We start from the raw sequence: 12,994 nt of genomic DNA, 5'->3' as shown, positions 1-12,994 counted from the left end.
ACTCTGGGGAGATTCGAACCCTTGAACTCAAACATTTCCAGCATTGGAGTTAATATGATACAATTATATTCTTATAAACCTAAAGTAGCATCCAAATCGAAAAAATATGGGAAATACACACCCTTGGGGGTTGAACCCGCGTCCTCAGACTTTAATAATGTAGGACATAACCAATTGATCCCACAACATTGCTCGAATATATCACACAATTTTATCCTTATAAAGCGAAAAGATATCTAAGTCCCAATTAAAAAACCAAAATCAATTTTAGTGTAACCAAATAATTTGATTTTATTTTCTCAAATTTTTTTAATATAAACAGATGTATTAAAGTAGACGTAATCTAAAAAAATTTTATTAAAAATATGAATTAATTAATCTAGATTTTTTTAGATTAGTTAATTTTTTTAGATTAATTTTTTTAATGAATTAAAGAAAAAAATGAATTTGTTTTAGATTAATATTTTCTAAATTAATTAATCTAAATTTTTAGATTAAAAAATGTTAATTTTTAATGAATTAATTAATCTAAAAAAATTAGATTAATTAGATTTATCTAATAAATTTAGATTAATTTATTCATTTTTTTAATGAATTAATTAATTTAAATTTTTTAGATTACATCTGTTCATATTCAAAACTTTTGAGAAAATAAAATCAAATTATTTGGTTACACTAAAATTGATTTTGGTTTTTTAATTGGGACTTAGATATCTTTTCGCTTTATAAGGATATAATTGTGTTATATATCCGAGTAATGTTGTGGGATCAATTGGTTATGTCCTACGCTATGAAAATCTGAAAACGCGGTTCGACCAATGGGAGTGTGTATTTCCCATTTTTTTCGATTTGGATGCTACCTTAGGTTTATTAGAATATAATTGTATGATATTACCGAGTATTGTTGTGGGATAAATTGGTTAAGTCCAATGCTGGAAATGTCCGAGATCAAGGGTTCGAATCTCCCCAGATTGTGGAATATCCATAATTTTTTTGTGAGGAAAACATATCAAAACAGCGTTGTTTTGCATTTTCGATGGCACGTCAATACACACGTGAGTCAGCATCTCTAACGGTTGACTTAAATCCGTTAACGTGGACTTTGTAATTTGCTCGATTTTGTGAATATAGGTATGAAATTAAAAATGTATTAGGGTACATGTCTAAATTAGCACTCCTTGTTTGTACAGACAGCAATTCACACTTTTAGGATGTGTACGGGTATGAAATGACCCTTTCCTCTCACCATTTTTCTTTATTTTTCTTCTTTATTCATCTATAACTCATCAACATCTACCACTCAGTGCAGCGCGTACATGCCACATTTGTCCTTTTTGGTAATCTCATCGTAGGTCATAGCTATTTACTTAATTTCTTACATTAACTAGCTATATTCTTTGTCTTTTTTTTTGTTTTGGTTACTGGACAAATTTGCCCTTCTTTCAATTATTATAAAAAGGAATGAAATTAACAACACAATAGGTTGTGCTTTTAACCATTTCGTCCTCTTTTCAACAAAGTATAATTTTAACTACTCTCCTCCTCTCTATGTCTAGTTCCCATGAATAATATCGTCTATGCATCTAAACAAGAGTGTTCTTACTTAAGCACATTTTCTTAAATCAGGTCAATGACCTTAGTGATTTTCTTCTATATCACTCTATTCCACTTCTTGAAAATGTTGGAGATTTTGATTATGACATGGTGAAAGGGATGTGAAGCTATATATATAGGGAGGGTATGGAGAGATGGAGTAATGTTTTGCAATAGTCAAGTGTGCTTTTTTTTTTTCTTTTTTGGTAAAAGCTAGTGTTTTTTGTCTTTTTATTTAGCTTTGTGCATTTCATATCTATATCTATGTGATACAAACTATTAATAAAACTGTCTAAGATTATCAAATTTTTTAAAAATATCATTTCATATTAATTGTTACTATATATATATATATATATATCTTTTGGATTTCTGTACAATGCTAATCTATATACTTTTGGTATCAAAAATTAATTACTTTTAAAGTTTGAAAATCTTCAAACATTAATTTTAACTTATAAAATAATAATTTGTAGTAAATAAACAAAAAGAAATAAAATATAAGTCAAATATGTTGGTTTATGTAAACCGGGTTACAGATTTAGATGGAATAAACTGGCATTAAAATATGGATCGTGAAAACGAAACGAAAACTAGTGGAGTTTCTTTTCCAAATCTCAAATTCACATATCGGCAGTAAGATGTAAAAATGACACCTCTCAAGCATCTGAAGAAGGAGAATCTAATCATCAACCCCCGTTTTCAACATTTGCGCCTCTTGTGGGATTTTTAACAGGTTATGCCTCTTCTTCTACCTCGTTTTCTAATTATTAAAATATATTATATTTTCCTCTTTCTATAATGTTTCTAATATATGACATGTTTTTTTTTTTACATTACATTCTATTATTTTGTTTAGTTTTTAGTCTTTTTTTCTTATATGAGTGTTTACTGTTTAGTGTCCTTAAATGATGACTGAGACTGTAACTTTTTATTCAGTAATTATCTTTTAGCATCATAACTCATATAGACACCAAAATGCATGCATGACAGTGACACTATCCAATTTCAAAATAATGAATTGCAATACGAACAAAAAAATAAAAACATTTTATTATCTAACCTATCTTAATGTCTAGTTGATTAGAACTTTTTCAGTTCAAACAGAAAAAACGGATATTAAACTCTTTTTTTCGGAGTATACATTAACAACCTCAGATTCAATATTCTTAACAAAACAAAAAAAAAAAACAATGATGCAAGAGAGTTTAAGATACACCCATATTTTGATCTACGTTCACCTTATCGAATTCGCTTAACGAAGTAAGGAAGATCGATCAAAAACATAAAGAAGAAACTAAGCCCTAGTCACCCTTGAGGTCCCTCCGATCCGAATAAGAACCCTCCTGTGAACTTGGCTGAACTGAGGTATAGTGTAAGACACCTTTATATTTCTCTAATCTATGTAATCCTAACTTTTCAAATTATAAAACCAGAAATTGCATTTCACTTTCACATATTAATTTCAAAATAAATTATAATGATTAATTAGGAAATACGACTAACAAATAACAATATCTTGATTGCTACGACAACTGTTTTTTTCCGAAAATCATATATACTACAATTTAACGTTTGATAACAAATAGAAAAATAATATATATGTTCTGCGTTGTAACGCAAGTTGAATCTTAGTGACAATACAATTAGACAAGACATAACATATTAGAATTTTTTTAATTTGTGATGTGGACATCATAATGAACAAAGATGATGAAGAAAATGCATTCTATGTATCCGTTTTAGACCAATGACTAGAGTTAATATTGGAGTGAATACGATCTCTCCACATAAGGAAATGATATCTTCTCATCTACGATCATATAGTTGTACATATCTCTAATTGATATCGTTCTTGTAATTAGGCATTTAAGACTATAGCTTCTTCACCAAGTTTGTATCTGTATATATTTCGGCCTGTGTGGTTTGTCAATACTCAAGAAACATTCAGCATTCTTCTGTTCATGGTATCAGAACCATCACGGCAAATCAAAAATGAGTGAACAAGTTGAGAATAGCGAGAACGTGAGAAATGAGTCAGGAGCTGATATCGGAAAAACCAACTCGACATATCAGCTATCTGCAACCGAAAATCCCGGCGGAATCATTGCTCAGGTGCAATTCACCGGTGAAAATTTTGATGAATGGGCGCAAGCAATCAGATCTGCTTTGCGTGTGAAGAAAAAAGTTTGGATATGTCGATGGAACGGTGGTGAAGCCAAAGGAGGATGCACCAGAGTATGAGGATTGGATGTCCGTCAACTCCATGGTAGCTTTATGGATGTTGAACCAAAGGTGCCTAGGACACTTGATAACAAAGACAACCCGAAGGATCTATGGCAAGAGATCAAAGAGCGATTTTCTGAAGGCAATGGGCCAAGAATTCAAGAGATCAAGGCTGAATTAGCAAACTGTCGTCACCAAGGGATGAGCCTTATCGATTACTTTGGAAAGTTACAGATCCTGTGGGAGGATCTGCTGAACTATGACCAATTCCCGACGTGTCAATGCAATGGATGTACTTGCAACTTGCGTCTTCAGTTGGAGAAGAAAAGAGAGGATGACAAGGTGCATCAGTTTCTTCTCGGTCTCAATGATGAGGTTTATGGTAGTCTCCGCACAACAATCATTAGTAGCGAGCCACTCCCAAACCTGAATCAAGTTTATTCCAAGGTGAAAGCGGTGGAACGTGTACGTACGGTCATGAGGAATCGCGAGGAGCAAGGCACGCAAGCTGCAGCCTTTGCAGTACAACTCCCGAAACCTCTTGAAGTACCAGAAGATAAAAGCAAGCTTCTCTGTTCTCATTGCAAACGTCGTGGTCATACCAAGGAGGCATGTTTTCAACTTGTTGGTTATCCACAATGGTGGGGTGAGAGAGGAGGCAAATCCGTTCGCGGTCGTGGATCTGGTGGAGTTGCAAGAGCTAACGCAACGCAGGTCTTAGGATCTGAAGACCACAGCGCCAAAGCTTCAAGGAGTGGTTTCACTGGTCTCAATAATGATCAGTGGAAAACATTGATGCAACTTCTCGAAAACTAGAACAAGGGGCCATCGAATCGACTAAGTGGTAAGCCTGATTCTCTTGACTGGGTTCTTGATACTGGTGCTTCAAATCATATGACCAGTAGTTCTGCCTTTCTTAGTGATATAACAACCATACTACCTTGTAAAATTGGTCTTTCTGATGGCCATACGACTACAACACACAAGAAAGGGGCAGTCTGCTTTGATGAAAATTTTTCATTGCAAAACATATTGTTGGTTCCTCAGTTGCGTTGTAATCTGATCTCTGTTTCACAGCTCGTAAAGGAATGCGATTGTGTGATGCAAGTTACTAACATCGGGTGTGTGTTACAGGACCGTACAACGAGAGCGTTGAATGGCACAGGTGAATTGAGAGGGGTTATACTTCTTCCGATGCATAGGAAATTTTTCTGCTTTTTGCATGAATAACAATGGAGCCCAAGATACTTGGCACCAGAGGCTTGGCCATCCGTCAAATGGCGTCTATGATTTACTTCCAGTTCTTAGTAAAAGAGTTTCAGATTTTTCATCTTGTGATGTATGTTTGCGAGCAAAACAAACTCGTGATACCTTTCCTTCAAGTAATAATAAAGCGTCGAAGATTTTTGAATTAGTACACTTGGATGTTTGGTCCCTATCGTACATCTTGTACCTGCAACTCCAACTACTTTCTAACCATTGTTGATGATTTTTCAAGAGGAACTTGGGTATATTTGCTCCACGACAAAGCTCAAGTCAAGAATATATTTTCCCGGTTTATGAAACTTGTCTCTTGTCAGTTTGATAAGCAGGTTCAAATTGTACGAAGTGACAACCGCACCGAATTTGTGTGTATGCGCGACATGTTTGCTGAACACGGTATCATTCATCAAACGTCATGCGTTGGCACACCACAACAAAATGGGCGAGCAGAGCGGAAACACCGTCACTTATTGAACGTCGCTCGAGCTCTGCTTTTTCAATCCAACCTGCCTGTGAAATTTTGGGGTGAAAGTGTCTTAACAGCCGCTTATGTCATCAATCGCACACCCTCTCCGTTACTCCATGGGAAAACTCCGTATGAACTTCTTTACGGTGTTGCTCCGGAGTATGATAATCTCAAAGTCTTTGGTTGTTTAGCCTATGCACACAATCAACAACGAGGTGGTGACAAATTCGCTTCTAGAAGTAAGAAATGCGTGTTTGTTGGATATCCATTCGGCAAGAAAGGTTGTACTCTGTTTGATCTCAAAATAGAGCAATTCTTTGTCTCTCGTGATGTTGTATTTATTGAAGATGTGTTTCCATCTTATGATCTGCCTCATGGTGTCTCTCAAGTTGATGTCAACTTAGATGGTGATTGGCTCCCTGAAGAATCATCTCTCTCCGACACTACCGATATCGGTGAATCGAGTTCTGTTCGGGGTGCTGATGTCCCTAGCGATGGCATTGTTCATTCTCCTTCATCAACTGGGCCTGTTTCTCCGGCTGAATCAACTCCAGAAAATGAGCCTGAAAACACTATTAGTCATGGGCCTGAGCCCAGCCCATCAGACACATCATCGTCTTCTTCCTCAGCTGATACTCATCACACGATTGAGCCTAACGATTCCAACGTCAGGGAGGGTTCATCCGATGATGAACCTCCGCCGATTGAAGCACTAGGTCGTGGACAGCGTGCGAAGATACCTTCAATTAAGCTGAACGATTTTGTGGTTCGTACGGTGACTGCTAGTCCAATTTTGCCGGAACCGACTTGTCCCTTCCCGATTTCGGATATTCTTACCTCTGAAGAATTCTCTCCACAGCACCGCGCGTTCCTTATGTCCCTCACTCACAACACCGAACCCACTACTTTCCGGGACGCGATGACTGACACGCGATGGACTGCAGCCATGGGATCTGAGATTGATGCTCATGGCGTTAATCACACATGGGACATCACTGAATTACCAAAAGGTAAGAAAGCTCTCGTTTGCAAATGGGTATACCGAATCAAATACCTTGCAGACGGCACGATTGAGCGCTATAAAGCGCGATTAGTGGTTCTCAGCAACAACCAAAAGGAAGGCATCGACTATTCTGAAACCTTCCCTCCTATGGTTAAGATGACTACAATTCGCACCACACTCGAAGTTGCTGCCACTCGCAACTCGTCCTTACATCAAATGGACGTGCATAATGCATTCCTACACGGCGATTTGAATGAAGAAATCTATATGAAACTGCCTCCAGGTTTTCATCCTGAGAATGGTGATCGCAATCTTGTTTGTCGTCTTCGGAAGTCTCTCTATGGCCTTCGCCAGGCGCCTCGATGCTGGTTTGAGAAACTACAAACAGCACTACTTCGGTATGGTTTCAAACAATCTTATCTTGATTATTCATTATTCACATTACAAAAAGGTGCTGTTCAGCTGTATGTTTTGGTTTATGTGGATGATTTAGTCATCACGGGCAGCTGTTTAGAAACCATTTCAGCGTTCAAAGAGTATCTGAGTTCTTGTTTTCACATGAAAGATCTTGGGGCTCTCAAATATTTTTTGGGTATAGAAGTTACAAGGAGAACCGATGGGATATTCCTGAACCAGCGGAAGTATGCACTCGATATTCTCCAAGAAACGGGTCTTCAAACCTGTCAACCAGAAACGTTCCCCATGGAACAACAACATGGTCTTGGTCGCGTGAACAGTCCTCTGTTAGCTGAACCCGCGTGATATCGCCGCTTGGTTGGTCGGCTGATCTATCTTCTTGCGACAAGACCAGACCTGACGTACTCAGTCCACATCCTGTCTCAGTTTATGCAGCGACCAACACATGCTCATTGGGATGCTTCCCTCCGCGTGGTCTGGTACTTAAATGGTTCCCCTGGCCATGGTATTCTTTTAAGTTCCGATCATGACCTGCAGCTCACTGGTTGGTGTGACGCGGATTGGGGGGATGTCCTGTTAATAGACGCTCACTCACTGGCTGGTTTGTTTCTCTTGGCAACTCACCCTTATCATGGAGATCAAAGAAACATAATGTTGTCTCCATGTCCTTAGCGGAAGCAGAGTATCGTAGTATGTCTTTAACAGTTCGTGAACTCAAATGGTTAAAAGGTTTGTTGGAAGATTTAGGCGTCCACCAAACTCAACCGATTGATCTGCATTGCGACAGCCAAGCAGCGATTCATATAGCTGCTAATCCAGTCTTCCATGAACGTACCAAACATGTCGAACTCGACTGTCACAATGTCCGTGACGCAGCTAAAGCCAGACTCATTCGACTTCGTTTTGTTCGTTCGGATTCTCAACTTGCGGATGTTTTCACCAAAGCCTTAGGTCGCAGGGAATTCGATGGTTTGATTGGCAAGTTGGGCCTTCACGATCCTCAGTCTCCAACTTGAGGGAGGGTATTGGAGTGAATACGATCTCTCCACATAAGGAAATGATATCTTCTCATCTACGATCATGTAGTTGTACATATCTCTAATTGATATCGTTCTTGTAATTAGGCATTTAAAACTATAGCTTCTTCACCAAGTTTGTATCTGTATATATCTCGGCCTGTGTGGCTTGTCAATACTCAAGAAATATTCAGCATTCTTCTGTTCAGTTAACGATAAGAAGATCAACGAAATACTTAACGGGCTGCTTCAAGATATTATGGACAAATTAAGAACATAGTAATACTCCAGCTCGGCTCAGAAGACAAGTCACTGTGTTAATGTTCAGATTTGGTATCTTAAATAGCACTATATCTATTAGGCTCATCTTCGTTTGGCTACAATGAATACTGAACCTTTTAATTTTCTTTATAAAGTCAAAAGAGTGGGATTGTGTTTTCTTAGATTATACAGAAAAATTAAAGTTGTAGGTAGGAGGAGAAATATAGAGAATGATTAAAAGGATGAATGGTGTATAATGGGAAGAGTGGTTAAAGGTTATGATGTTGCTACCCATGTGCTTATCATCGTATCATACCTTAAGTGACGATACTCTCATTATTAATTAACAATTAACTAATATAGTCTAAGCTCTAAACACTCTTTCGAAAGCATTGATAAGAAATGAGTTGAATGTTGTAATTTGGAAGAATCTCATAGAAGGATGTGGTGATTCGGAGAGCGTTGTCCAACACTCCCACTTATTATATAACTTTTTATATGTTTTTTTTTTCTTTTTTGAAAAATACCTTTCTTTATAATTATTCCCATTGATAGGAGAAAAAAAAAATTGAAAGCACCTTATGAAAGATAATACATTAGGTGTTTTGGTGATTCAAACATCTGAATACGTGGTGTTTGTTTCAACATTATGAAGATTGAGTTCAAAACATTTCTGTTTAGATGTCAAAAAAAAAAAANAAAAAAAAAAAAAAAAAAGTTGATGTGTAGTTGCATCTATATATACATTTTTTGAGACAATTATAAAAAAATCCTGAAGTTCCCACTTATTTACAACCATGCCATTGAATTAATTTTTAAAAAAACACAGATTGGGTTCGAATCTTAAACGTTAACATAACAAGCCCAAGCCCAACTAACACAATCATTCCTTCGATTGAGACAAAAAAAAAAACAATAATAATTTTTAAATAAAATTACAAAGAGACAAGGTAATTTTTAAATAAAATTACAATAAAATAACTTTTGTATTTATAGGTATTTACCCAAAGGCCCCAACTAACACAAATTATTATGTTTTCCTACCTTCTTTAAAGAAGCGTTTTTAATACCTAATACATTATTATAAAGACATTTGATCCATACTAATAAGTAACAAATGCTATAAATCAAATAACCCAATTATGCTAAGACAACACTCCACCGTTTTAGTCGAATTGCACAACTATAAATACAAAAGTGTTAAAATGATATATAGATGAAACAACCTAAATTATGTTTGACAAATTATAGTATATTCATCTAATTATAAAAAATTATAGAATTACAAAAATATTATCCATACATTGTAAATAAAATACAAAATCACAAAAACACACTCAGTGTTTATTAAAGTAAAGTAAATTATTAGAACAATAAGGATATTTTACATTTTTAACCTGCGGTCAAGCAATAAATATACACACTAATTATTATACAATACATAATATATTAGACGCTAAAACAATAGTACATTTAAAAAAATATAAAACATTTAGTTCACAAAAAAAGCAAAAAAACACCATTCAGTTACATATAGATAAAATAATAAATAAATAATTTTATACATCCTTAAACAAAACATAGTCCCGCGGTGTACCACGGATGAATATCTAGTCATAAGTAATTTGGATGTGAGAATTGAGTCGATAATAATAATTGGTCGTAAACTCTTTTACTCTTGTTTGAGCTAATAATTAGGGAATTTTATTTTAATTAATATGTGGTTGAAAAACTGATAATAATAACTAGTTTTGAACCTGCTGTACACCGCAAGACTATTTTTGATTTTATTTTGTTTCTAAAACATTTAAATATTTTAGTAAATATATGTACATTTATTTTTGAAATAATTATCATTAATATTAGGTATGTTTTTCTTTAAATATTTTATAAGTTAAAAGATTTCTACCATTAAAATTTTAATAAAATGTATGTACTGAAATGGTTGCGGACATGTATATACTTTCACGGATTTCATAGGATGATTAATTATATTTTTTTGGTGTGAAGGATAGTTAATTATTTTGTGAGTTAAAAATCTATAATATATGAAATAAATTAATATTTTTAGTGTTAGTTCAAACCCGTAATGTCAGGTCGGTTCTGAAACAGATTAAATGATTTTAACCTGCAAAAAATTATCCTACAAAACCCATGGGAGTATATAGTCTGCACCCATGTGTTAACCTGCCATGTGAGGTCTGACCCGCAACAGATTTAATGACTTTAACCCGCAAAACTATTATTAATTTGATTAGGAAGAATTTTTTTTTCAAGTTTAAAGAAAGTTATATTATTTAATTATTACCAAATTAGTATTTGTATTTAATGCAAATAGTAGTGATTCCGATTTTTTAAAAAAGTTGGGATTATGGGGGAATAATTGTTTACAAAAAACGGAAACCTTATCATAATTTAATAAATATAAATATTAACGCCAATGACATGATTGTAAATAGATTTCAATTTCAAAATTTATTTGCTAAATGTCTCAAAAAATGTATATATAGATAATTGATCAAAAATATACTTAACTTAAAATAAAAATATTACTGAATTAAGTATCAGTAAAATATTACTGATGTCAAGCTCGAACTATCGATCACTTTGGTCTTCTTTGTTCCTCCAGGCGTCTCTTTTTACTAATAGATTCTATTGTTCTTAAGGTTCAAGGACTCCGTAATCATGTTTATCGCTTGAGTATTAGGAGTGCTTATAACTATCCTTGTATTTTATGTGCTTTGTTAGGTTTATATAGCCACGATGATGGTAGCCTTGTTGGCTTGGAATTTTGCTTTTGTAACCATTTCTTTCTTTGATGGAGACTAGTAATAATATATAAAATTTAGTTGTAAAAACAAAAAAAAATTAACCAAAAATTCAAACACCAAATATTTTGATTTTATTACTTTTAATCAAGGGGGATGCAAAACATATACTGAATATTTTGAAATCACTAAGAATCCCATCTAAAACACTCAGGCTGGCCTCCGTCGCGTCTATCCCGACAAGGGGATAATTCAAAAATGTTCCAAATACATTCGCTGCAGACTCTATATTTACCTCTTGGATTGTCGTCTCTATCTACTTTAAATATATCAAATGTTGCTTTAGTATTTGGCCACTCAAAAGTGCAAGTGTACCTTGTCGTCTTACGAAGATTGACACGGAATTTGAAATCAAAACTAGCTCCAAAGGGCAGTGTTTTTACGCCTAAATCCTCCCCTTTGTTTGTACAATGCACAGTCATTGTTGCACGTGAGATCAATTTGTTAATGATAATAACATGTTTGGATGCGAATGGTAAAAACCCATTGGTGGATGAATGGTTTCCAAAAGCTGAAGATGTTTTGAGAAAAACAAGAAAAAAGATGGTTAGTGTAAAAATGAAATTTTGATTTGTTATAGAAGCCATGGGTGTGTTTTTCGTTTAAGGTGTGAGGAATATTTCTCTTGTTTAGGTGGAAGGATTTATAGATTGAATAACATTTATTGTCTTTTTATTATTATTGAAACAAATATTGATTATTTATTGGGATTATGTGAAAATCTATGTTTATAAATTAAAATAATTTATTGACAGAATATAGGATATCTAAATGTATCATTCATAATTAATTAGATATCTCATATAAGCATACTACATAAATCAATATATAATTCTTTCTAAATAATTATTTTTTCTAACAAAAACTTCATATTTATAATTTCTATTTTATGTCGCCTACAATTGACTAGGTCAACGTGAAACAAGAATTAGCGGAGAATATCTCTTTCTCTCGATGCGTCTTTAGGTTTCCGATTTGGTTTTCGATTGCGGTGAGCTTACGATCTGGCGGATCTCGCCTCGAGATTCTGGGGGTTTTTATTTGGTTTCTCTTATCGGTCTCCTCCTGATTTCGGTATTTTGTTTGCGGATTTGAGGCTTCCTGTGTTGGGAATTTCCGGATCTCCATGGGATTGCCTTGGTGATTTGATGGGAAGACAGGTAGGGGATCGAATCCTCTTTGGCGGATTTCACGGTGGGAATTTTCCCAGGTTTGGGCACATTTTGATCTGCTCTGCTCTGGTTCGATTTCAATGGCGATTTTGGGTTGGGTTTACGGATCCTGGGGCTCAGATGAGGGGATTTGCTTGGACGGATTTTGCTCTGGTTTCCTCTGGTTCGATAATCGTCAATTATTGCCCGGTTTCTGGCCGAATCTTTGGGTCAATTATTGTTGTGATTATCGTCATTATGGTCGATCACGTCGAGGGGGTTGGAATGGGTTATAAAAGGGGCTCTAGAATCGTCTTTGCTTCTCACACTCATCTGTGTTCTTTTGTCTATTCACTTAAACTTTCCTGGTCTGAAACTTGTTGGTTATTGGTTCCTTTATTCTCTGTTTGTCCTTCTTCTCTTCTTCGTACGGATACTATGGCTCAAACCGGGTTATTGGTTTCTCAGAGGTCTTCGGAGAGTTTGTCGGGGTCTACTGGTAAGCTGAAGATTAAGATCCCAAGGTTTGATAACTCGGCACTCATCGAAGGGTATGCAAAGACACTCATTGGTCGATGCATGAACCCTGCGATGCAGGACATGAAGGCTCTTTTGTTTATGCTGCCAAAGATCTGGAAGATTTAGGAGAGGGTTGTGGGTGCGGACCTGGGTATGGGGCGTTTTCAGTTTGATTTTGATCAAGAGGAAGATATTTTGGAGGTTCTGAAGATGGAACCTTACCACTTTGATCATTGGATGCTCTCCCTGGT

General features: G+C 35.3%; 1 protein-coding gene across 1 annotated transcript; it reads right to left on the bottom strand.

Moving 5' to 3' along the window:
* Positions 11,202 to 11,674, bottom strand: LOC104733721. Its single transcript, XM_010453278.1, has one exon. It carries the CDS (start codon positions 11,658 to 11,660, stop codon positions 11,202 to 11,204), a length of 459 nt encoding a protein of 152 aa, XP_010451580.1. The 5' UTR covers positions 11,661 to 11,674.

This window comes from Camelina sativa, chromosome 12 (assembly GCF_000633955.1).
Source record: "Camelina sativa cultivar DH55 chromosome 12, Cs, whole genome shotgun sequence".
NCBI lineage: Eukaryota > Viridiplantae > Streptophyta > Magnoliopsida > Brassicales > Brassicaceae > Camelina > Camelina sativa.
Note: the sequence above shows the minus strand (reverse complement) of the source record. Positions and strands in the feature narration are given on the sequence as shown.

What these genes read in the sequence shown, in the direction of transcription:
- LOC104733721 (XM_010453278.1), bottom strand. Translation starts at nt 11,660, where the DNA reads ATGGCTTCTATAACAAATCAAAATTTCATTTTTACACTAACCATCTTT.